The sequence below is a fragment of the Anomaloglossus baeobatrachus genome, chromosome 5 (genome assembly GCF_048569485.1).
Source record: "Anomaloglossus baeobatrachus isolate aAnoBae1 chromosome 5, aAnoBae1.hap1, whole genome shotgun sequence".
Taxonomy (NCBI): domain Eukaryota; kingdom Metazoa; phylum Chordata; class Amphibia; order Anura; family Aromobatidae; genus Anomaloglossus; species Anomaloglossus baeobatrachus.
Window position 1 is genome coordinate 491,828,264 of NC_134357.1, and position 27,037 is coordinate 491,855,300.

Below are 27,037 nucleotides of genomic sequence, written 5' to 3' on the forward strand. Positions count from 1 at the left end.
GGATGTGAAGGAGCGCGGCATGTGAAGGCTCCAGCCTTATAAAGTCAACCTTAACAGCACCGCCGACAGAGTGGGGTGTGAAGGGACATGCCGGGAGTCCAGACTGGACCCGCTTTTCTTCCAAATCTTTAAAATAAAATAAAAATGAGAAAAAAAATATCAGAGAATGCAAGTGTGTGTTCCTCCTGAAACACAAAGTATTGAACTGGATAGATTGTCATCCAGGGAGTGTATATAGCCCGGAGGGAGGAGCTACACGTTTGAGTGTAGTACTTTGTGTGTCCTCCGGAGGCGCTAGCTATACACCCATGGTTTGGGTCTCCCATGGAAGGAACGATAAAGAAAAGCTGACGCTTGAGAAGTCAAAGACGCAACCTGCGGAGCAGAATTACGTGTGACTGCATTAATCTCAGCCAGACAAGCTGAGATAGCTTGGAGTGCCCACACGGCTGCAAAGGCCGGGGCAAAAGACGCGCCCGTGGCTTCATAGATGGATTTCACCAGGAGCTCTATCTGCCTGTCAGTGGCATCTTTTAGCGATGAGCCATCTGCAACCGATACCACAGATCTAGCTGCCAATCTAGAGACTGGAGGATCCACCTTGGGACATTGAGCCCAACCCTTAACTACGTCAGAGGGGAAGGGGTAACGTGTGTCAGTAAGGCGCTTAGTAAAGCGCTTGTCCGGAACCGCTCTGGGCTTCTGGACAGCATCTCTGAAGTTAGAGTGATCGAAAAATGCACTCCGTGTACGTTTGGGGAACCGAAACTGGTGTTTCTCCTGCTGAGAAGCCGACTCCTCTACAGGTGGAGGCGGGGGAGATAGATCTAACACCTGGTTGATGGACGAGATAAGATCATTTACTAAGGCGTCCCCTTCAGGTGTATCAAGATTGAGGGCAACGTCAGGGTCAGAGCCCTGAGCTGCAACGTCCGCCTCATCCTCCAGAGAGTCCTCAAGCTGGGAACCCGAGCAGCGTGAAGAAGTCGGGGAAGATTCCCAGCGAGCCCGCTTAGCCGGCCTGGGACTGTGGTCCGGGCAGGAGTCCTCCACGTGGGACCTAGGGTCCACCCTGGGAGCGCGCTGCGGCGCGGACCGAGAAGGGCCTGGAGGCGACGATCCAACAGGGACCGGGGCCTGTGTAAGGACCGGTCTGGACTGCAAAGCTTCTAGCAGCTTGGCAGACCATTTGTCCATAGACTGAGCCATGGATTGTGAAAGTGACTCAGAGAGTTTCTCAGCAAAAGCGGCAAACTCTGTCCCTGCCGCCTGGACAGGGGGAGCAGGGGGGGTCTACCTGAGCCGAGGGGCCCACTAGTGACCGAGGCTCTGGCTGAGCAAGCGAAACAGGGGTCGAGCATTGCTCACAGTGAGGGTAGGTGGAACCCGCAGGTAACATAGCCCCACAAGAGGTACAGGTCGCAAAAAAACCCTGTGCCTTAGCACCTTTGCTCCTTGTGGACGACATGCTGTTGTCTCCTAGGAGAGTGATCACTGAGGGTATGAGGGAAAGGGTATACAGCCCGACCGAACAGAAATATATTCCGGCACCCAAGGGGGACCAGCACCGGGTGACCGGTGTGGCTTACCGACCGCTAAAAAGCGGAGTGTGTGTCCTCCAGATTCCCTGCCTTAGGTCTCCCAGAGCTGCAGAGCTCTTCTCTGATAATCCTCCACCGGCAGAATGCCAAAAAAAAATGACTGCCGGAGCTCTCAGGGGAGGAGTGGAGCCGTGGGCGTCGCTAGGAAAGTGCGGGAATCTGGGGTCCCCACAGTGATCAGTGAGGGGGGAGGAAACATACAGGATGCTCCGGCCCTCACATCCGACGTCAGGTCGGCCGTCCCGCCCTTACCCCTGACAGGCAGGCCCGGGGGCGGGATTTTTGCTACTAGGCCGCGATGAAGCCGGGGACTAAATTTAAGACCACGGCCGACAAGCAGGAGCGGTCGGCGCGGAAGTCCGCCGGTCTTCACAAATCAGCAGCTGCTGCAGCGTCCGGGAAGAAGGCGCTCCATGCACAGTCCCCATGGGGACACAGAGTACCTTAGAGATGCAGGGCCCGGTCCCTGAGGATGAATAGACTCCTGTCCGGCAGATTCCCACAGGGGCTGCGGAGGGAGCACGGTCCCAGTAACTGGATGACCGGTCAGGATCCCACTTCTCCCAGAGCCGCTAAGGGATGGTGAAGGAAAAACGGCACGAGGCTCCGGCCTTTGTACCCGCAATGGGTACCTCAACCTTAACAGCACCGCCGACGTAGTGGGGTGAGAAGGGAACATGCCGGGGGCCCCGTGGGGGCCCTCTTTTCTTCCAACCGATTAACTAATATGAGAATGCATGAGTGGATGTGTGCCTCCTTCCACACAAAGCATAAAACTGAGGAGCCCGTGATCCACGGGAGGGTGTATAGGCAGAGGGGAGGGGTTACACTTTTTAAAGTGTAATACTTTGTGTGGCCTCCGGAGGCAGAAGCTATACACCCAATTGTCTGGGTCTCCCAATGGAGCGACAAAGAAAACATGGGGACCATTCATGCCACCTAAGCAAAAAATTAAGAAAAACTGATACAGATCCTGTCTATCTCCTAAGGACAATAGGCTAAAAAACAGAGCTGCTAAGTGACCCAACAAAGGGTACAGCCAACCATGCGGAGCCAGCACTTTTTTTTCCATCTTGTGACTATACCCAAGGTCCTGTGTCCCCAAAAGCTAATATTGAGAAATACATTGATATTTCCTATATACAGGGGCAACATATTGGCCAAGGGTCTGAGAACTCGAATGATCAACTGAACACATACTGATGGCCCATCCTACCGAGAGGACATTGATGTAAAATCCATATAACCCTTTCAAAACAACATTGTTTCCTTGAATTAATTTTGCCACATGAACTAAATACTTACTGCTCCCAGAATATTCCCAGAGCTGCCTTTCAGATAAAAGAAGTCTCCTCCATTTTGAAGCTCTTTTGCCTAGAAAAAAAAAAAGTACATTATATGTAAAAGTGTATATGAAATATAGGACAAGAAGAGAGATGCATCCTATAGAATTAATCTACACATTTACCTGTAGTCTCCAGAGCTGCATTTATAACTCTGCACTGGGCAGACACTGAGAATACAAGACACACTAAGAAGCGTATGTTCTCCATACTCAATGCCGTACAGTTATCTGATGTGGAAAACCTAATGGTCGCTCTGCATTGTGGGAGCTGGGGTGGGATGTTTGATTGTGATGATACTTTCCAGTGACAAGTAGAAGTATTGTGAATGCTGCTTTAGAGTATAATCCAGGCTGCAGAGCAAAATTACTAATGTCATAACTGCTCAACTAGCAGAGTTCACAGATGACAGACAACCCTGTGGTGTCTGGCTACAGAAGGTCGCTGCGTTCTGGTTTCACAAACTGCTCCTTGATGTTCCATCCTTTCCTTTGTGGTGTGAATGGAGTTTTGTGTCTTCTCTATTAAGGTTTACCCTTTCTCCTTTAGGACCCTGCGTAGATCTTTTCCTTTCAGCTGCTAATCATTATTATTTGTGGCTTTATATACCTGGATTTCCCCTTGGTATGTTGACATTGTTGTATGTTGCTGTTCCTCTCCCTAAGGGGTACTTCTCACATAGCGAGATCGCTAGTGAGATCGCTGCTGAGTCACGGTTTTTGTGATGCTCCAGTGACCTCATTAGCGATCTCGCTGTGTGAGACACTGAGCAGCAATCTGGCCCCTGCTGTGAAATCGCTGCTCGTTACAGACTGCTCTGGTTCATTTTTTGGACGTTGCTCTCCCGCTGTGAAGCACACATCGCTGTGTTTGACAGCGAGAGAGCAACGATCTGAATGTGCAGGGAGCCGGCTTCTGGCAGCCTGCGGTAAGCTGTAACCAAGGTAAATATCGGGTAACCAAGCGAAGTGCTTTGCTTGGTTACCCGATATTTACCGTGGTTACTAGCGGCTGCCGCTCTCAGGCTGCCAGTGCCGGCTCCCTGCTCCCTGCACACGTAGCTGGAGTACACATCCGGTAAATAAGCAAAGCGGTTTGCTTATTAACCCGATGTGTACTCTGGCTACGAGTGCAGGGAGCCAGCGCTAAGCGGTGTGCGCTGGTAACCAAGGTAAATATCGGGTAACCAAGCGCTTAATTACCCGATATTTACCTTAGTTACCAAGCGCAGCATCACTTCCACGCGTCGCTGGGGGCTGGTCACTAGTCGCTAGTGAGATCTGCCTGATTGACAGCTCACCAGCGACCATGTAGCGACGCACCACCGATCCTGACAGGTCAGATCGCTGGTGGGATCGCTGGAGCGTCGCTAAAATGTGACGGTACCCTAAGTCATCTTGGTGATAAGTTGTTTGTTTGCTTTCGCCTGTTTGTTTTCCCTGTGTCTTCTTTAGGACTCAGTGGGGTTGACTAGCGCACATACTGCTTCTTCATTACATAGGGCCCAGTTCAGGGTCAGCCAGGGCCAGGTATCGTGCTAGGAGCAAAGGTGTGGAACCTATCCCTTGGGAGCCAGTGGAAGGTTTAATCACGGGGTCACCAATATCCCCCTCCCCTACATACAGGGTTTCCCTCTTCCCTTGCCTCCCTTTTTGCTCGATATTTCCCTATACATAGCGTGACAGCAGATCCATATATAAAATGTCTAGTGAGGTACAAAGGTAATTTGACATTACACATTATCTCTGCTTATAATAAGTAACTATGCAAATATTTTACATAAATTAAGTTATAACATGAGTTATGTCACATCCAATGCAAGTCAGAATTCATTATAATAAAACAGCCGCATAATGTCTGTGACTTGGAAGGTATCAGACATAATGTAAGCTGGGCACTCATCTTCTGATGTGGAAGTGAGCAGTCAATATATCCCTTTAATAATCTAATATATAGAACCAGTGAATGATACCTGCCGAATGTGATGTGCGATGTCGATGGGGTCAAATCGAAAGTGACGCACATCCGGCGTCGCAGTCGATATCGCAACGTGTAAAACCTTTTTGATACGATGAACGAGCGCAAAAGCGTCGTTATCGTATCATCGCTGCAGCCTCCGACATTTCCATAATGCCGATGGTGCGGCAGGTACGATGTTGTTCCTCGCTCCTGCGGCAGCACACATCGCTGTGTATGAAGCCGCTGGAGCGAGGAACATCACCTTACCTGCCTCCCGGCTGCAATGAGAAGGACGGAGGTGGGCGGGATGTTTACATCCTGCTCATCTCCGCCCCTCCGCTTCAATTGGCCGCCTGCCGTGTGACGTCGCTGTGACGCCGCATGACCCGCCCCCTAAGGAAGGAGGCGGGTCGCCGGCCAGAGGGACGTCGCACGGCAGGTATGTGCGTGTGAAGCTGCCGTAGCGATAATAATCGCTACGGCAGCTTTCACTAGATATCGCACGTGCGACGGGGGCGGGACTATCGCTGCAGCATCGGTAACACATTGTTACCGATGTCGCAACGTGCAAAGCCCGCCTAACTCTTCTGGGAAATGTATGAATTGACAACTGGGTGTTACCTTTCTTCTTGTCAAAAGGGTGTGTTTCTACATAGTTAAAAACTGTCCAATCAGTGCTGACACACACCACCAACAGTCAGAGCACAGTTATCAATGTATACATTTCCAGGCGGAATTACAGAGGAACAGCACACTGTAAAATTCTAGGAACATATGAGCAAGAATTTGTATTTCATGAAGAATACAATTTTTACTAAAACATTAAGGTGAAGGGGAGATGACAGATCTCCTCTAAACCGCAAAATAATTGTCAAAGATGTACTAGTCTGCGAACATTCATGAAAATGAAGCCGAAGAGTTACTATAATCCGGCGCTTCATAAATAACAGATATCTGCAGCTGATCAATGACGTTTCAGTGAAATCCTATCTTCTATAACAGGAAAGAGTGACCGCAGCGTTACATTATTTATAATGTTCAGGCTGCAGGGAGATTTGCGGCAAATGGTAAAATAAATCCATCTATTAAACTCGATGTTTCTATAGGGATACCAGGATATTAAAGGGTTAAGTGTCAATAATTACGACAAACTGTGTAACACGAATGTAACCTGCGCAATAAAAGCTGCAGGAAATTATCCACCCCTCCCCCAATGAATTTACAAAACTTTCTGCTATTTGCAAGAAACCAAAAAAGGATATATAAAAGGACAACACAACTGATAAGATGTGGTTTCTCCAAATTCACAACAAGATGCCGCTTTTATGGTCCACTGAAGGCTCAGAATTAGTCACCCTTCCTTAGTAGAGCCCCTTTAGGATGGACACTCCAGAATCTTATAGGACTTCTTCAAAAGCTTGGTGGAGGTTGAGATTAACTTGGGATCAATGTCCTACTGAAAGGTCTAATAATGTGCAAGCTTCAGCTCCTCACAGAAGACATGATGTTTTCTTCTAGGACTTCCTGATGCTTGATTGAATCCATATCGCCATCCACAGATTTCCAGTGCTAGAAGAAGCAAAGCAACCCCAGAGTGAGTATCATCAAGCCGCCTGCTTCACTCTAGGCATCACCGAGCAACTGCCAAATGTCACAGTAGGCATCACTAAGCCTACGCCATGCTTCACTGTAGGCATCCCGAAGCCACTACCAAACGTCACAGCAGGCATCACTGAATCATCACCAAATGTCACTGTAGGCATTACCGACTCCCCGCCATGCTTCACTGTAGGCATCACCAAGCCATTGCTAAACATCAGTGTAGGCATCACCGAGCCACCGCTATGTTTCACTGTAGGCATCCCCAAGCCACCACCATGCTTCACTGTAGACATCACTAAGCCGTTATCATGCTTCACTGTAGGCATCACCGAGACACTGTCAAATGTCACTGTAGGCATCACCAAGCCATCGCCATGCTTCACTGTACGCATCCCCAAGCCACTGTCTAACATCAATGCAGGCATCCCTGAGCCACTGCTATGTTTCACTGTAGGCTTCACTTCAATCGCCATGCTTCACTCTAGGCATCACCAAGCCACTGCCATGCTTCACCGAGCCACCGTCAAACATCATTGTAGGAGTCCCTGCCATGCTTCACTGTAGACATCACTGAGCCACTGCCATGCTTCGCTGTAGGCATTACCAAGCTACTGCCAAACATTACTGTAGGCATCACTGAGTCACTGCCAAACGTCACTGTAGGCATCACTGAGCCACTGCCATGCTTCACTGTAGGAATCACCGAGCTATTGCTAAATGTCACTATAGACATCACAGAGCCACCGCCATGCTTCCCTGTAAGCAGGGTGTTCTCTTCGTCTTCCTTCTCCACACATACCATTGATCCATAAGCTTGAAAAGTTCCAGTTTTGTTTTTTCGCTGACAAAACAGAATTCCAAAACTTCTGCTACCTATTTACATGATTTTGAGCATATTGGAGCAGACCTTTTCTTCTACTTTTGGGTCCGTAAAGATGACGTTTGGAAGCTTGGGCATGGAAACCTTCAGTGTGTAAAATGCACTTTACTGTGAAAACTGATGAAAACTCAGAGCCTACTCCCACCATATCTAGCTGCAGAGCTTCTGCAGTCACTTTGGGGTATTTGACCACCTGGTTCCTCAGTAATCTGGTGGCAGTTAGTGAATCTTTCCTCTTTCTACCATGTACAGGTAGTGGAGCCAAAATTCCTACAACTTAGAACTTGTTAATTATGTTTGAACTCTAGGAACATTCGCTGCTTTATGTCTTATATGCTTTTTCTTGCTTATGCAAGATAATTATCTCTTCTCTTAACTGTTTAGGCCATTCTCCTGACAACCCAAGAATATTAGTGATCGGGAAACCATTATCCTTGAGAAATGGGGCTGAGATTCCACAGGAACGCAGCCAGAATCTGGTGTCCCCCTATGAATCAGGTTTACAACAGGTTATAACAGCCAAAGGGGCTCTACTACTAAAGGCGCTTGTCATGGAAAGCCATTTTATGCTGAATTTGGAGAAACCACATTATAATAGTAATATTGAGCTATTTACATTGTTCTTATTTTATTGGTTATTGCAGACAGCAGAAACTTTGTACATTTTTCAAATTATCCAAATTTACAATAGGGGGCGAGAAATGTTTCTGGCAACTCTATGTCATGGTGTTCAACAGAAATGATCCCTTCCTGGAGTATCACTAAACTACCCTGACTGTGCAGAACGATGGGGGAGGGGGGGGGGGGGTTGGTTCGTTTGGGTGAGACAGTGCTAATAATACAGAATAGGAGTTCAGCAATTATGTAGCCCCCCCATGCAGGAATTGGTATTTACTACACTATGGAGTGTAGGAGTATTTTTGCTCCCCTAGCGGACCCCTGCATGGCCATTGCTATTCTTTATATTTAGGACCCAACCGGGCGTGAGATGCTATCTAAATGCTTGTGTGTTTTCATTCATTGACATGGCTGTGTGTAATACACTGTCTGCCCTGTAGGGGTGCTGCAGGAGAAAGGTGTAGCAATAGCAATTTCGACCTTGTTGGAGGTCTCAGGATCTGCATGCTCTCAGATTAATGGGGCTGCATGGGATGACGCTAGGTCTTTAAACACTGGAATATGGAGACCTGTGTTATTTTGTACTTTTTGTATATGGTGGTCTAAGTTACTGGGCGTTCTTCTAGTCACCTGTTCTTTATGCGACTCGTTATTTTCTATACCATCCACTTGGAGCAAGTTCTTGGCAACACCAATGGTGGGTAAACCGGTGAGGGTCCCGAGGTGACAAGCTACTCCGAAACCTGGAGGTGGGTAAAGGAGGAATAAAGCAAATGAAGCACAAAACCGAAGGTCATGGTCACTGCTAATAAGAATGATGGCAAACTGAGAGTCAACAGTAAAGGCCACGTCTTACTAGCGACATCGCTGCTGAGTTACGGTTTTTGTGACATCCAGCAACGATCTGGCCCCTGCTGTGAAGTCGCCGGTCATTGCTGAATGTCCTGGACCATTTTTTGGTTGTTGCTCTCCCGCTGTGAAGCACAGATCGCTGTGTGTGACAGCGAGAGAGCAACAACTGAATGTGCAGGCAGCAGGGAGCCGGCTTCTGCGGACGCTGGTAACCAAGGTACACATCAGGTAACCAAGCAAAGGCTTTGCTTGGTTACCCGATATTTACCTTGGTTACCAGCGTCCGCAGCTTTTAGAAGCCGGCTCCCTGCACACGTACCCAAGGTACACATCGGGTGACTATAAGCAAAGCGCTTTGCTTAGTAACCCGATGTGTACCATGGTTACGAAGCACAGCGTCGTTACACGGGTCGCTGGTGGCTGATCGCTGTGGAGATCTGCCTGTTTGACAGCTCACCAGTGACCATGTAGCGACGCTCCAGCGATCCCTGCCAGGTCAGATGGCTGGAGCGTCGTTTAGTGTGACGGTAACTTAAGGCAGTGGAAGCAGTGTGATTAGGACATTAGCTAAATGATGTGCACAAGATATTATATTTCTATTTGGCCAGAGGAATGGTGGCTACCAGAGTTTCTTATATCAAGCAGGTGCTGTGGCGGTAGTCACAAAGTGTACCCTTCCCCCACTTTTCAGTAGATTAGAACAGAAGCCCCACTTTCCAAGTTAACCCTTAGTAGTCACAGCAGACCCCTTCACTTGCTCCCACCCTGGCTTTTCCTCAATAGCAAGTTACAACATGACTCCCAACAAGCCCTCTTTCCCAGTAATAACAGCAGACCCTTCTCTTTACTATACTGACCAACCCTCCAGCACGCTACCAGAGGGGAAGACCTTTAGGCCTACAGAAGAGTTAGAAAATCTCCTCAGAACAATTCCAAAACCTGTGGAAGGTGTCTTCTGTAAAGTGGCATGGCCTGAGAAAAGGGGCTTCTATATGTCATCACCATTCTGCCAGCACTATAGGTGTTAGAACTTCCTGTTCCTCACTTCCCAGCATGCATTGCACCTACCATTGCCTAATGGCTCAATTGTGTTTACTTTAATAACCTGAGTGAATAATTGACCAAAATGAAAAATTAGGGGTGGTAATAAACATTGTTGTAGGTGTTGGATAATTTGAAGGGGGTGTACATTACTGTAGGCTACTGCTCAGTGAATCTGCCTGGGGTATTTCATACTAATTAATACATAAAGGTAACAATCTAATGAAGTAATCCAGAGACTAGTTACCCCTGTGATGCAGAATTCCGTTCCCGTCCACAAGGAGAACCTGGAACATAAAATAGTCACTTTGTAGAAACGAAACGTAGGAGAGTCAGAAGTGCTTACACTTACAGTATTTACTGCATAAAGAAATGCAAATCCACATGTATTGGCAGGAAAACGAAATATCAATGATTTTGCCTGATTTTTTTTTTTTACACGTTTTATTTTGCAGATTTTTCCCCACTTATTAGTATGGGCGACATCTGCAGCAAATCAGCAAGTAAAAAAATAAGCAACATGTGCATCAGACTTTTGGAATCTCATTCACTTTTCTGGCATTAGGAAATCCTTCAGGTTATGGTTAAAACTGTGGAAAAAACGCAACAAAAATGCAATTTGTCCACATACCTTTACAGTACTGATGCTGAGATACATCCTGTATTACACTCCAGAGCTGCACTCACTATTCTGCTGGTGCAGTCACTGTGTACATACATTACATTACTTATCCTGTACTGATCCTGAGTTACATCCTGTATTATACTGCAGAGCTGCACTCACTATTCTGCTGGTGGAGTCACTGTGTACATACATTACATTACTTGTCCTGTACTGATCCTGAGTTACATCCTGTATTATTCTCCAGAGCTGCACTCACTATTCTGCTGGTGCAGTCACTGTGTACATACATTACATTACTTATCCTGTACTGATCCTGAGTTACATCCTGTATTATACTCCAGAGCTGCACTCACTATTCTGCTGGTGCAGTCACTGTGTACATACATTACATTACTTATCCTGTACTGATCCTGAGTTACATCCTGTATAAGGCTATGTGCACACGTTGCGTTTTTTTCAGCGCGGAAAAAAACGCACCCTCTGGCAGAGGGGAGAATTGTAAACAATGCGTTTTGGGAAAAAACGCATCAAAAACGCATGCGTTTTTCATGCGTTTTCTTCAGGTGCGTTTTTGACCACATGATCCAGTGACAGTGCCACAGTACATCCAGTACACAGTGCCAGCCTTCCTGCAGAGATGTGAGTGTTGTCCACGGGAGAACGCAGCTGCCCATGCCCACGATTTGGGTTCAGGCTGCTGTGGAGCTCTATGCTATCTGCAGAGAACACTCTTGTCTCCGCAGCATAAATTGACATGCTGAGGCTCGGGAAGCTGCACCACAGGTCAGTTTATGCTGCGGAGAAGAGAAGTCCAGTGGGCACGGGATTTCTAAAAATCCTTCCACTGTGCTTCTACTGCACAACGCAGCGTTATGGACGCAGGGAAAACACTCTGCGCCCAAAACGCTGCAAACCCTGATCGTGGGCACACAGCCTAAAATGTGTCAATGGATATCAAAACATATATATAACGTCCCACCCCCCCTGCATATTCTAAGTTGGCGCCCTTTAGTGCCTTTCATGTGGCACTAAAGGGTGCCTAGCCTTGTATTTAGCCCAAAAAAAAAAAATAATTAAAATAAATGACGTGGGGTCCCCCCTATTTTTGATAGCCAGTCAGGGTAAAGCAGACAGCTATTAAACAAAAGACAGCTGTAGCCTGCAAACCACAGCTGACAGCTTCATCTTGTCTGCAAACGGGGTAATAAATGGGGTTGATACCAGATGTGTAATGTCACCTGGCATCAAGCCCAGCAATTAGTGATGTCACGGCGTCTATTTGATACCAGACATAACTAATTGACAGTAATAGCAAAAAAAAATTGACAACCAAAAAAAATTTATTTGAAAAAACACTCCCCAAAAACATTCCCTCTTTGACCAATTTATTGAAAAGAAAAAAAATTGGGTCCGCAGTATCCATTTTTGATGTCCCACGTCACCTCTGGACCCTCTAGAATATGGGGGGCACGCTCAGGGAACGTGTCCCCCATTTTCTAGTAGTGCAGACCCTCCATTTGGGGAGAGTGGGTGCAAAGAATCTGCACCCACTCTCCCCGGGTCACAGCTGCACAGTGCCGAGCAGCAGCCAGCGCAGCTCACACTGAACACAGGAAGCTGTCAGCTGCTCGGCACATGTGACCGACGCGCACTGTGGAGGAGGAGAGGGCCGCGGGGGATCAGCGCTATGACAGGTACGGGGGTTACCGGGGGACACCGGAGGACACCAGGGGGAATAGGGGGTAGTTTTCTGTCGCATGTGTTATTGCACATGCGACAGAAACAGAGGAGTAGGGCGGCCGGTGCGCTGCTGTGCGCGCGGCCATGTTGGATTTTCGGGAGGGGGGTCGGGGCGGGCACTTTGGAGACACCGGCTTTCCTGAACTTTGCCAGGAAGTGAGGTCAACAGGAAACCTCTTGACCTCACTTCCAGGTAAATGCCTGCGTTCTGGCATGCCGATAAAGCCCGCGGACCGCAACAAAAATGCAGCGAACTGCGGTGTAGCTGCGTTCTGACCCGCATCATTGATTTCAATGGGGGGAGAACACAGCCACAACGCACAAAAGAAGTGACATGCTGCTTTTCTTTCCGCACCGATTTTTGGCATCCAAAACGCTGCGTTTAGAAACGCAGCGTGTGCACTGATTTTTCGGCTTTCTCATACACTTTGCTGGGAAAGCTGAACGCATGCAATTTGCCACTGAAACGCTGCGGTTCTAAACGCAGCGTTTCCGCGTTAAAAAACGCAACGTGTGCACACAGCCTAATACTGCAGAGCTGCACTCACTGTTCTGCTGGTGGAGTCACTTAAGTACATACATTACATTACTTATCCTGTACTGATCCTGAGTTATATCCTGTATTATACTCCAGAGCTGCACTCACTATTCTGCTGGTGGAGTCACTGTGTACATACATTACATTACTCATCCTGTACTGATCCTGAGTGACATCATGTATTATACCCCAGAGCTGCACTCACTATTCTGCTGGTGCAGTCACTGTGTACATACTAATTACATTACTCATCCTGTACTGATCCTGAGTTACATCCTGTATTATACCCCAGAGCTGCACTCACTATTCTGCTGTTGCAGTCACTGTGTACATACTAATTACATTACTTATCCTGTACTGATCCTGAGTTACATCCTGTATTATACTGCAGAGCTGCACTCACTGTTCTGCTGGTGGAGTCACTGAGTACATACATTACATTATTTATCCTGTACTGATCCTGAGTTACATCCTGAATTATACTCCAGAGCTGCACTCACTATTCTGCTGATGGAGTCACTGTGTACATACATTACATTACTTATCCTGTACTGATCCTGAGTTACATCCTGTATTATACTCCAGAGCTGCACTCACTATTCTGCTGATGGAGTCACTGTGTACATACATTACATTACTTATCCTGTACTGATCCTGAGTTACCTCCTGTATTATACTCCAGAGCTGCACTCACTATTCTGCTGATGGAGTCACTGTGTACATACATTACATTACTTATCCTGTACTGATCCTGAGTTACATCCTGTATTATACTCCAGAGCTGCACTCACTATTCTGCTGGTGCAGTCACTGTGTACATACATTACATTACTTATCCTGTACAGATCCTGAGTTACATCCTGTATTATTCTCCAGAGCTGCACTCACTATTCTGCTGTTTGGCACTGGATAAAGTAATCAAACCTGTAAGAGCGCCCACTGAATGTGCACTCGTTTAGTGTACACAGCCCATGTGTTGGGAGAATCTTTGGGGGCATTTATAGTAGATGCTGCTTCTTTTCACAGACACTGAAGGTGGGAGATCTGTGCCGCACACCACACTGACTGCTCATGTGCTGCTGAGACATGTTTTCATATTGTGGTATAATAGAAGTAGTATGGATATATAAAATATTTTCCCCACACACAGCACCACTTTTGTCTACAGGCCGTCTCTGGTATTACTAGTCACCTCTTAAGCTTAGGACGGCCATATGCTTCACCCACAGTAATAAAGGGTTCTATAATAATCTGACCCGGGTCCAGTCCCGATGACGCCACACTATAAAGAAAGCTCTCGCTCACCTGAGGCATCACATTGCCGTCCTTCTCCTGCAGCCTCCGCACAGCTTCCACCAGTGATGGCACTTCTCGAAAAGCTAAGAAACCGGCTACGTAAGGGGCATCAAGGGTCACCATTTGGCAGTCCTCGTAGATAACCTACAACATACCCAGTAATAAACAGTGGCAGCGATAAGTAAAGCAAGTATTGCTCCAAGTCACATTTTCGCCGGTAGCTAATATGCATTCCTGTGTATGTCCACGGTGACACTGCAGACTGTGGAGCCTGACACTGCAGACTGTGGAGCCTGATCCTGCAGCCATTCTCAGCTCCATCAGCCATTGCCCTAAAGTAGGTTACATAAGCATTGGCAGGATCCGACTACGCAGAGCTTGTTTGTAGTCTGTTACCATGGAGACTCATAGGTATGCATGGATGCTGTACCTACAAAAGGAATGAACATTCTGGATTGACTTTACAGGGATGATTACCTCCAGATCTGGGTAGCTGAGAACTATCAGCGAGGCGCAAGCACTTGTATCATCTTCTTTAATATAGGACAGGTCCACCCCTCCAACCCGTTCAAGGCCTTGGAAATTTGGGCTATTCTGCCATGTCTCAGTGTTGCTGGTGATCACGCTGTCTTTTAAAATACTCTGCTCCCTGAAACAAAAGGTAACTGGTAACCAAACACCATATTCATCAATATGCTATATAAATATATATCTCATTGACTTCAAAGGGAGCTGTATAAGTATGTTTGTAGTGAGTTCCTCTGGTGGAGACCACCAAAAGTGTAGTGCCTTAGAAGACTGTCTAGTCCTTCTAACAACTGCCCCAAGTCTGTTGCAGGCCAATATCTATCTATATATATAATTGCCTTATTCTGTCTGTCTGTCTGTCTGTCTTGCTCCAAAATTGTGTCCTTACGGTGACAAACAGCGGATTGGCCGCTCGCCTCGGCTCCGCCCCCCGCACGGATTGGCCGCTCGCCAAGGCTCCGCCCCCACACGGATTGGCCTCTTGCCCCGGCACCCTGCACGCATTAGCAACTCTGCTACGCCCCGCCCCCTCACGCATTGCACGCTCGCTCTGCCCCCGCCCCCTGCGCGCATTCCCCGAAACGACACGGAGACCCGACTCCCAGGTGAGTGCTGTACCCCCGGGAGCCCACATCAGCGTACGCCGCCAACCCAGCCGACACATACTCTCGCATTGCTGGGGTTGACGGCGTACGCTGGTGTGGGCTCCCGTGCGAGCGGGGGGCGGGGTACGCTGGTAACCATGTAATATTGTATAGCATGGTTACCAGTGTACACTGGCTCCCAGGTGAGCGCATCAAGGTCCTGCAGCGGCGGAACACACACACACACACATCAGATCACACTCACTCTCACACACACCTCACACACACACACACATCAGATCGCATCCACACACTCACAACATCCCGTGATATCACTTGCTTCTCGGCGGCGATCCTGTGCGTGCAGTGATCTTCCAGCACCTGCCGGAGGATCACATGGCCAGAAGCATGTGGTATCTCCGGATGTTGTGAGTGTGTGAGAGCGTATGTGCGATATCGTCAGTGTGTGTGTATGTGCGTGTATACGATCGGGTGTGTGCGTGTATGCGATCGGGTGTGTGCGTGTATGCGATCGGGTGTGTGCGTGTATGCGATCGGGTGTGTGCGTGTCGGTAGAAAGCGGAGGAGCACGGCGTGCAGCACAGCTGCTGGGACCTCCCACCGAAGGGCACAGGCAGAAGTGGGGTGTGAGTGTATGCGATCAGATGTGTGCGTGTATACTGTCTGATGTGTGACTGTGGAGCACGATGGGGAGTGCGCAGCATGGGGGATGGAGCACGTTTGGGAGTGCGCAGCATGGGGGATGGAGCACGTTTGGGAGTGCGCAGCATGGGGGATGGAGCACGATGGGGAATGCGCAGCATGGGGGATGGAGCACGATGGGGAGTGCGCAGCATGGGGGATGGAGCACAATGGGGAGTGCGCAGCATGGGGATGGAGCACGTTTGGGAGTGCGCAGCATGGGTGATGGAGCACGATGAGGAATGCGCAGCATGAGGGATGGAGCACGATGGGGAGTGCGCAGCATGGGTGATGGAGCACGATGGGGAATGCGCAGCAAGGGGGATGGAGCACAATGGGGAGTGCGCAGCAAGGGGGATGGAGCACGATGGGGGGTGCGCAGCATGGGGGATGGAGCACGATGGGGGGTGCGCAGCATGGGGGATGGAGCACGATGGGGGGTGCGCAGCATGGGGGATGGAGCACGATGGTGGGTGCGCAGCATGGGGGATGGAGCACGATGGGGGGTGCACACCTCCCCCCAAAACACACACACACACACACACGCATACATACATACATACATACATACATACATACATACATACATACATATATATATATACAGTGCCTACAAGTAGTATTCAACCCCCTGCAGATTTAGCAGGTTTACACATTCGGAATTAACTTGGCATTGTGACATTTGGACTGTAGATCAGCCTGGAAGTGTGAAATGCACTGCAGCGAAAAAGAATGTTATTTCTTTTTTTATTTTTTTTTTAAATTGTGAAAAGTTTATTCAGAGGGTCATTTATTATTCAACCCCTCAAACCACTAGAATTCTGTTTGGTTCCCCTAAAGTATTAAGAAGTATTTCAGGCACAAAGAACAAATAGCTTCACATGTTTGGATTAATTCTCTCTTTTTCCAGCCTTTTCTGACTTATTAAGACCCTCCCCAAACTTGTGAACAGCACTCAAACTTGGTCAACATGGGAAAGACAAAGGAGCATTCCAAGGCCATCAGAGACAAGATCGTGGAGGGTCACAAGGCTGGCAAGGGGTACAAAACCCTTTCCAAGGAGTTGGGCCTACCTGTCTCCACTGTTGGGAGCATCATCCGGAAGTGGAAGGCTTATGGAACTACTGTTAGCCTTTCACGGCCTGGACAGCCTTTGAAAGTTTCCACCCGTGCCGAGGCCAGGCTTGTCCGAAGAGTCAAGGCTAACTCAAGGAGAACAAGGAAGGACCTCCGGGAAGATCTCATGGCAGTGGGGACATTGGTTTCAGTCAATACCATAAGTAACGTACTCCACCGCAATGGTCTCCGTTCCAGACGAGCCCGTAAGGTACCTTTACTTTCAAAGCGTCATGTCAAGGCTCGTCTACAGTTTGCTCATGATCACTTGGGGGACTCTGAGACAGACTGGTTCAAGGTTCTCTGGTCTGATGAGACCAAGATCGAGATCTTTGGTGCCAACCACACACGTGACGTTTGGAGACTGGATGGCACTGCATACGACCCCAAGAATACCATCCCTACAGTCAAGCATGGTGGTGGTAGCATCATGCTGTGGGGCTGTTTCTCAGCCAAGGGGCCTGGCCATCTGGTCCGCATCCATGGGAAGATGGATAGCACGGCCTACCTGGAGATTTTGGCCAAGAACCTCCGCTCCTCCATCAAGGATCTTAAGATGGGTCGTCATTTCATCTTCCAACAAGACAACGACCCAAAGCACACAGCCAAGAAAACCAAGGCCTGGTTCAAGAGGGAAAAAAATCAAGGTGTTGCAGTGGCCTAGTCAGTCTCCTGACCTTAACCCAATTGAAAACTTGTGGAAGGAGCTCAAGATTAAAGTCCACATGAGACACCCAAAGAACCTAGATAACTTGGAGAAGATCTGCATGGAGGAGTGGGCCAAGATAACTCCAGAGACCTGTGCCGGCCTGATCAGGTCTTATAAAAGACGATTATTAGCTGTAATTGCAAACAAGGGTTATTCCACAAAATATTAAACCTAGGGGTTGAATAATAATTGACCCACACTTTTATGTTGAAAATTTATTAAAATTTAACTGAGCAACATAACTTGTTGGTTTGTAAGATTTATGCATCTGTTAATAAATCCTGCTCTTGTTTGAAGTTTGCAGGCTCTAACTTATTTGCATCTTATCAAACCTGCTAAATCTGCAGGGGGTTGAATACTACTTGTAGGCACTGTATATATATATATACACATACAGTACAGGCAAAAAGTTTGGACACACCTTCTCATTCAAAGAGTTTTCTTTATTTGCGAGACTCTGAAAATTGTAGATTCACATCGAAGGCATCAAAAGTATGAATTAACGCACGTGGAATGAAATACTTAACAAAAAAGTGTGAAACAACTGAAAATATGTCTTATATTCTAGGTTCTTCAAAGTAGCCACCTTCTGCTTTGATTACTGCTTTGCACACTCTTGGCATTCTCTTGATGAGCCTCAAGAGGTAGTCACCGGAAATGGTTTTCACTTCACAGGTGTGCCCTGTCAGGTTTAATAAGTGGGATTTCTTGCCTTATAAATGGGGTTGGGACCATCAGTTGTGTTGTGCAGAAGTCTGGTGGATACACAGCTGATAGTCCTACTGAATAGACTGTTAGCTGCTTTGTGTGTCCAAACTTTTGGTCTGTACATATGCAGAAACACACACACACACACACACACACACATAGTGGTGTGAAAAAGTTTTTACCCCCATCCTGCTTTCCTTTTCATGTTTGTCACACTTAAATGTTTCAGATCACCAAACAAATTTAGGTATTAGACAAAGATGACACAAGTAACACAAATGAAGGTCTTTATCATAAAGGGATCAAGAAAGCAGCCAAATCTACAGAGCCCTGTGTGAAAAAGTGTTTGCCCACCGTTAAAACAAAATTACTTGTAGTTTATCACATCTTTGGGAAGCTCAGTTCAATTTCTCTGGCCACTTGCCTCACCTGTTGTCAATCAACAAATCACTTAAATAGGACCTGACTTACAAAGTGAAATAGACCAAAAGATCCTCAAAAGCTAAACATCATGCCGCAATCCAAAGGAATTCAGGAACAATTTAGAAACAAAGTAATTAAGATATATCAGTTTGGAAAGGTTATAAAGCCATCTCGAAAGCGTTGGGACTCCAGCGAACGACAGTGAGAGCCATTATCCACAAATGGCAAAAACATGGAATAGTGGTGAACCTTTCCAGGAGAGGATAGCCAAAAAGAATTACCCCAAGAGCGCAGTGATGACACATCAAAGAAGTCACAAAAGACCCCACAACAACAACACTTACTTGCCTCAGTTAAGGTGTTCATGACTCCACCAGAAGAAAGGCTGGGCAAAAATGGCCAGCATAGCAGAGTTTCAAGATGAAAACCACTGCTGAGCAAAAAGAACATAAAGCCTCATCTCAATTTGGCCAGAAAATATCTTGATGATCCCCAAGACTTTTGGGAAAATACTCTGGAGACTGATTAGACAAAAGTTGAAGTTTTTGAAGGTGAATGTCCCATTACATCTGGCATAGAAGTAAAAGCATTTCAGAAAAGGAACATCATACCCACAGTAAAACATGGTGGTGGTAGTGTGATGTCCTGGGGCCATTTTGCTGCTTCAGGACCTGAAAGACTTGCTGTGGTAAATGGAACCATGAATTCTGTTGTCTACCAAAAAATCCTGAAGGAGAATGTCCGTGACCTTAAGCTGAAGCGCACTTGGGTTATGCAGCAGGACAATGATCCAAAACACACCACCAAGTCCATCTCTGAATGGCTTAAGAAAAAACAAATTAAGACTTTGTAATGGCCTAGACATAGTACGGACTTTAATCCGATTGACATGCTGTGGCATGACCTAAAAAGGTGGTTCATGCTCAGAAACCCTCCAATGTGGCTGAATTACAATTCTACAAGGATGAGTGGGCCAAAATTCCTTAAGTGAGGTTGTAAAAGACTCATTGCCAGTTATTGCAAATGCTTGATTGCAGTTGTTGCTATTAAAGGTGGCCTAACCAGATATTAGGTTTAGGGGGCAATCACTTTTTCACACAGCGCCCTATAGGTTTGGATTTCTTTTTCCCTTAATAATAAAGACCTTCAATTATAAACTGAATTGTGTTTACTTGTGTTATCTTTGTCTAATATTTACATTTCTTTGTTGATCTGAAAACATTTAAGGCTAGGTTCACACACTGCGTTTTTTTGACACTGCGTTTTTGTGCGTTTTTTGTGGCAAAAAACGCACAAAAACGCACCCGCGTTTTTGCCGCGATTTGGTGCATTTTTTGCTGCGTTTTTGCTCACTGCGTCTTTATGCGTTTTTTATCAGTGAACAAAAAAAAAAAAGGTCTGCTGTCATTTCCTTCTTCAATATGTTCTTCATTCTCCACTAGTGTATGCAGGAGACCAGACAGCTGCAGAACTACAAGGCTCAGCATACTCCATCCAATAGTGAAACAGGTTTTTTGCCCAGCTCACCTGTGGAATGGAAGCCAGTAATCCTGGGCTGTGCACGGAGAAGGGTTTGGAGAGCCAGTCCATGTGCATAGAAAGTAGTTGAAGGATTTCACCAGCACAAAACTCCAGGCATATTATATTTTAAAATAAAAACTTCTTTATTTTCTTGTCATTAAAAAGTCCATGCTATAGTGGTAAGCCCATGTCAGAGAGGACGCGTTTCGAACATCCAGTTCTTATTCAGTCTCTAAACCATCTAGTCACAGAACTGTTTAAAAAGGGCTAGACCCAAACATGTGATCAAATGCAAGGAGACAATACAAAAACATTAACCCATTAAGGTGAATCAATCCATATAGTGCTGAAAACACTTATATACATACATAGTATCAAAACAAGATTAATATGCAAACATCAATTCATTTCTTTTATTTAAACCCTTAGGGAATCTTGTCCCCATTAAAAACATCCATTTTATTTCCCTCTGAAAAAGGATATCTTTCAAATTTCCACCTCTTCTAGGTAGTTTAATTTTTTCAATGGCATTGACTTTCATGCCTTTCAAATCACCTGCATGTGCGTCACGGAAATGTTGAGACACTCCTGATAATTTTCTTGTGGTAGCATTATTCACATCATAGATGTGTTCAGATATCCTCTTTCTGAGGGGGCGACAAGTGCTGCCTATATATTGTAACTGGCAAATAGTACAAGATATCAAATAAACCACATGGTCTGAACTGCAGTTTATAAGTGACATTATTTTATAAGTTTATCAGTAAATGAAGAAAATTCTTTTACATTTAACATATAACCACATAATCCACAAGATCTATGGCTGCATTTAAATGAACCTGTGCTAGGTAACCAATTACTGGCATTTTTTTCCCCATTGTTGGAGACGCACCTGTTCATATGATCAACAGGTGCGTCTCCAACAATGGGGAAAAAAATGCCAGTAATTGGTTACCTAGCACAGGTTCATTTAAATGCGGCCATAGATCTTGTGGATTATGTGGTTATATGTTAAATGTAAAAGAATTTTCTTCATTTACTGATAAAAAAACTTATAAAATAATGTCACTTATAAACTGCAGTTCAGACCATGTGGTTTATTTGATATCTTGTACTATTTGTCAGTTGCAATATATAGGCAGCACTTGTCGCCCCCTCAGAAAGAGGATATCTGAACACATCTATGATGTGAATAATGCTACCACAAGAAAATTATCAGGAGTGTCTCAACATTTCCGTGACGCACATGCAGGTGATTTGAAAGGCATGAAAGTCAATGCCATTGAAAAAATTAAACTACCTAGAAGAGGTGGAAATGTGAAAGATATCCTTTTTCAGAGGGAAATAAAATGGATGTTTTTAATGGGGACAAGATTCCCTAAGGGTTTAAATAAAAGAAATGAATTGATGTTTGCATATTAATCTTGCTTTGATACTATGTATGTATATATATAAGTGTTTTCAGCACTATATGGATTGATTCACCTTAATGGGTTAATGTTTTTGTATTGTCTTGCTCTCTCCTTGCATTTGATCACATGTTTGGGTCTAGCCCTTTTTAAACAGTTCTGTGACTAGATGGTTTAGAGACTGAATAAGAACTGGATGTTCGAAACGCGTCCTCTCTGACATGGGCTTACCACTATAGCATGGACTTTTTAATGACAAGAAAATAAAGAAGTTTTTATTTTAAAATATAATATGCCTGGAGTTTTGTGCTGGTGAAATCCTTCAACTACTTTCCATCCAATAGTGTATGCAGGAGAGCAGACCGCAGCTGCAGAACTACAAGGCTCATCATGCTCCATCCAGGACTGTATGCTGGAGGGAGAGTCAGGGGGAGCAGACCTACAAGGCTCAGCATCCTCCATCCAATAGTGTATGCAGGAGAGCAGACAGCAGCTGTTGAACTACAAGGCTCAGCATCCTCCATCCAATAGTGTATGCAGGAGAGCAGACAGCAGCTGTCGAACTACAAGGCTCAGCATCCTCCATCCAATAGTGTATGCAGGAGAGCAGACAGCAGCTGTCGAAGGCTCAGCATCCTCCTTCCAGGACTGTATGCAGGATTTCTTTGCCACCCCCAAACAAAAAAAATGACGTGGGCTTCACCATATTTTTGTATGCTAGCCGGGTACAGCAGGCAGGTACGGGCTCCCCCAACCCCCAGCTGCCTATTTGTACCCGGCTCGGAACCAAAAATATAGAGAAGCCCTTTTTTTTTTAATTATTTCATGAATTTCATGAAATAAAAAAAAAAAAGACGTGGGCTTCGCCCAATTTTTGTGTCCAGCCAGGTACAACTAGGCAGCTGGGGATTGGAATCCGCAGCTCAGGGTGCCCATGCTTTCTGGGCACCCTCGCTGCGAATTGCAGTCCGCAGCCACCCCAGAAAATGGCGCTTTCATAGAAGCGTCATCTTCTGGCGCTGTATCCAACTCTTCCAGCTGCCCTGATACCGGGTGGCTCACTGGGTAATAATGGGGTTAGGGCTAGCTGTATATTATCAGCTGGCCCTAAGCCCGAAATTCATGGTGTGACGCCAATATTAGACATGGCCACCATGAATTTCTAGTAAAGATAAAAAAACCACAACACACAGAAAAATATTTTTATTAGAAATAAAACACAACACAATTAGTGACTCCATCTTTATTGAAATAAAGAACCCCCCTCCGCAGTAATCCTGGGTCAAGGGTCCCGCGCTGTCCAATCCGGATCCAATATCATCTGATCGGTTTGCTGGAAGGCAAAGCGATCAGATGATGTGTCAGGATCAAGTGCCTGAATCACATCACACATCAGCTGATTGTATAAAAGCTGTTTATACAATCAGCAGATGCATTGGTGCAAAAAAAAAACAAAAAAAAAAACCTCACTTATGTGCTGATTACCGGCAGCTCCTAGAGCGAGTCTGATCCCGTCCGATCGCTGCAGCAGCTGCCGGTAATCAGGGATGAAGTCTCCTGGCGCATCCGCTGATAGGTTAAACTGGCCGGCCGCTGGCGTCACCCCGAGACTTACGATCAGCTGATGCGTCAGGTGACTGCATCAGGTGATCCATCGTCAGGTCCTGCATCCTGCAGGCATACGTACCCGGGGAGACTGCACACACCTGGAGCGGCGGTAACGGGAGGAGATGGGAGCGGGCATGGCACCAGGAGTCTGCAGACAGGTGAGTATGGCTTTTTTTTTTTTCTACTGTTCACTTTTGATTTCGCAGCCGCTTCCACCTCCTGCCCGTACATGACGCCGCATGGCAGCATACATGCACAGGACTGGAGGTGGAAGCGACGGTGACGGTACCGGGAGGATTCACGCTTCTGTATTTACTGACAGAAGGAATCCTCTTCCTGTACATGTCACTTTACTACCCACCTCCTGCGTTTATAGCTGCGTTTTTGGTTTTAGAAACGCACCAAAACGCACCTATTTGCGTTTCTCATTGCGTCTTTCAACATCCCATTGCTCTCAATGGATGAAAAGCACAGTGAAAAACGCGGGAATAATTGACATGCTGTGTTTTTGTGGCACCACAAAAACGCAGCTGAAAAAAAACGCTGTGTGCAGACAGCAAAAATGAAAACTCAGACTTTGCTGGGGAAGCAAAGTCCTGCAGTTTTCTGAGCAAAAACGCACCCGAAAACTGCGCAAAAACACCGCGAAAAATGCACTGTGTGCACTTACCCTAAGTGTGACAAACATAAAAAAGAATAAGAAATCAGGAAAGGGGTAAATACTCTTTTTTACACCAATATATACGAGTACTGATATATATATATATATATATACGAGTACTGATATATATATATATATATATATATATATATATGGATCAGAGACACATCAGATTTTGTCATGTGGGTGGGGCCTTTACTCATGGGTGGGGCTAATAAAATATCCAAAAAACTAAAATCTGCCTTTAGTGGATTTTTAGGCGGGCTTTGCACACTACGATATCGCAGGTGCGATGTCGATGGGGTCGAATCGAAAGTGACACACATCCGGCGTCGCAGTCGATATCGTAGTGTGCAAATCCTTTTTGATACGATTAACGAGCGCAAAAGTGTCGCTATCGTATCATCAGTGTAGGGTCCGACATTTCCATAATGCCGGTGCAGCGACAGGTACGATGTAGTTCCTCGTTCCAGTGGCAGCACACATCGCTGTGTATGAAGCCGCAGGAGCGAGGAACATCTCTTACCTGCGTCCCGGCTATGCGGAAGGACAGAGGTGGGCGAGATGTTTACGTCCCGCTCATCTCCGCCCCCCCGCTTCTATTGGCCGCCTGCCGTGTGACGTCGCTGTGACGCCGCACGACCCGCCCCCTTAGGAAGGAGGCGGGTCGCCGACCAGAGCGACGTCGCAGGGCAGGTGAGTGCATGTGAAGCTGGCGTAGCGATAATGTTCGCTATGGCAGCTATCACCATGATATCGCAGCTGTGACGGGGGCGGGGAATATCGCACTCGACATCGCAGCATCGGCTTGCGATGTCGCAGCGTGCAAAGTACTCCTTAGACCCCGTTCATAAGCAAGTCCCAGTTACACAGGAATTACACTGCGATCCACATAATAGATTGTGGGTTGTGACCACCAAAATTCCTGCAGGTTGGGATATTTTGGTGACAGTCATTTCACAATCATGGTATGTCACGTTGCCAATCACTGGGTGAATCAGTTGACAAGTATGGCACATGTCCGAGGCCCTAGAAGCCCAGGATTCAATCTGTCAGTGTACAGAGCGCATATGGGGCTCGGCAGCCATGTCATACAGCCGGGGCCAGAGTGCTGTGATCGGAGCCGGCTCTGATCGCTGCCGATTAACCTCTTAAATGCTGCTGTTACAATTAATGGCTGTGGCTGAGCTTCAGGGATTGGTGATCTTATTACAGTGTATGGCAAATTCAAGTCCTCTAAAGGAAGCGATGCAAAAAAAAATAAAATATATCTATAATATCTCAAGAATAGATATTTTCCCCCTTGGGTATTGCCACATGCGTAATTGTTGAGGGAAAAATACAAAAAGGTAAAGATCTGGGAAGGCGAGAGGGAAAAAGTGAATGGGGCTCACTGGGACCATAGACCCCAAAGAAAAAGACTGGTGGATGATCAGGTCCCTCCAGGAAACTACAAATCCCAGCATGCAGTGACATGGGGGTCCTACTACAGCAGGCTGACCGCAGCAATGCCTGAAATAAAACAGAAGCAGCACTCGCCTCTCCCAGGCTAATAACATCTCGTCATGCTCGGTTTGGTCCGTTGGCTCCTCGGCAGCCTCCATGCTGATAACGCCCCGGCCTCGCACAGCACACTTCCTGCATTTCTCAATGCCTGACTCCCGGCAGAGCCAACATACCGTATCAGACAGAGAGCGCTCCCTCTGCTGGTTATTCTGTGTCAGTACAGCCAAAGAAGGAACGTGTGACGTCATTATATCAGGCCGGTCAATGATAACGAGAGGCGTGGTAATATTAATAAACGTATGAACGTTTTCTGTATAGCCAATAGAGGGCGCCTTAGGGCAGATTTTATGTACACACCGATAGATGGCGCTGTAGGGGCCGCAAACGGCTTATTATAAAATACAAACCAATAGAGGGCGCAATTTTATATATTTCACAGTCATTAAATAAGAACTCAATAGATGGCGCTGTGCAACACAACTCGTAATGGAGCAGGGCACAGCGCCATTTATTGGGTATCAATATTAGGGTACTTTCACACTTACGTTTTTATCTTCAGTCGCAATCCGCCGTTTTGGAAAACAGCGCAAAACGTTAACGGATGTGCGCTGTTAACCATAGACTTGTATGGACGACGCATTGCGACTGATGGCCCTGTGTTGCATCTGCCGGGAGGAAAGAACGCAACATGTAGCGTTTTTCTGCGCTTCCCAGAGCGTCAAAAAAACGCAATGTGCTGGATTCCGTCGGCATCCGGCATTTTTATAATGGAAGCCTATGGTGGCGGAATCTGTCGGAATCCGTCATTTAATGGATTCCTGTGACGGATCAGTTTTTACAGAACTGCGCATGCTCAGTTGAGTAAATTGCTGAAAAAAAAGCTACTACGGATTCCGTTGTTTTGCAGGATCCGTCGCATCAGTTGTGCCACCATATGCAACGCATCCGTAACATCCATCACACAACGCAATGCGACGGATGCCGCACAACGCAAATGTAAAACTAGCCTTATACTGCGTAAATACAACCAAAAAAATACAGCCAAAACAACGGATCCCTCACAGTCACCCCACAATGTACAGCGGGGTCTATTTAACTTCTGTTACCTCCTCAGGCTAAGTTCACATTTCCATTTGTTTTGCATCAGTCACAATCCGCCGCTCTGATAAACAACGCAATCTGTTTGCGGATTCCGTTGTTTCCCATAGACTTATATGAGCGGCGGATTGTGACTGATGTCCTTGCGTTGCATCCTCCGTCCGACTGATCAGTTGTGGAACGACTGACCATCGGGTGGTAGGAACGCAGAGTGTAACGTTTTTTGAGAAGCGGAATCCTTAGGATTTCGCTGCACATGCTCTCTCTCGGCAGCCGAACGATCAGCTGATCGTCCGGCAGCCGCCTTCTGTGAGCGATCAGCTGATCACCCGGCGGCCGCCTTCTGTGAGCGATCAGCTGATCACCCGG

General features: G+C 46.6%; 1 protein-coding gene across 1 annotated transcript in view; it reads right to left on the bottom strand.

The window, feature by feature from the left end:
- The window catches only part of ENDOV (endonuclease V), an 89,083-nt gene extending 63,265 nt beyond the window's left edge, over nucleotides 1-25,818 (bottom strand). Inside the window, exons 1-6 of the mRNA XM_075350741.1 lie at nucleotides 25,604-25,818; nucleotides 14,573-14,744; nucleotides 14,105-14,239; nucleotides 10,144-10,183; nucleotides 8,634-8,746; nucleotides 2,907-2,975 (exon numbers count right to left, since the gene is read on the bottom strand). Of these exons, the coding sequence (XP_075206856.1) occupies nucleotides 2,907-2,975; nucleotides 8,634-8,746; nucleotides 10,144-10,183; nucleotides 14,105-14,239; nucleotides 14,573-14,744; nucleotides 25,604-25,818 (744 nt within the window). The remainder of the gene's footprint in view (nucleotides 1-2,906; nucleotides 2,976-8,633; nucleotides 8,747-10,143; nucleotides 10,184-14,104; nucleotides 14,240-14,572; nucleotides 14,745-25,603) is intronic.
- Nucleotides 25,819-27,037: the final 1,219 nt, after the last annotated feature.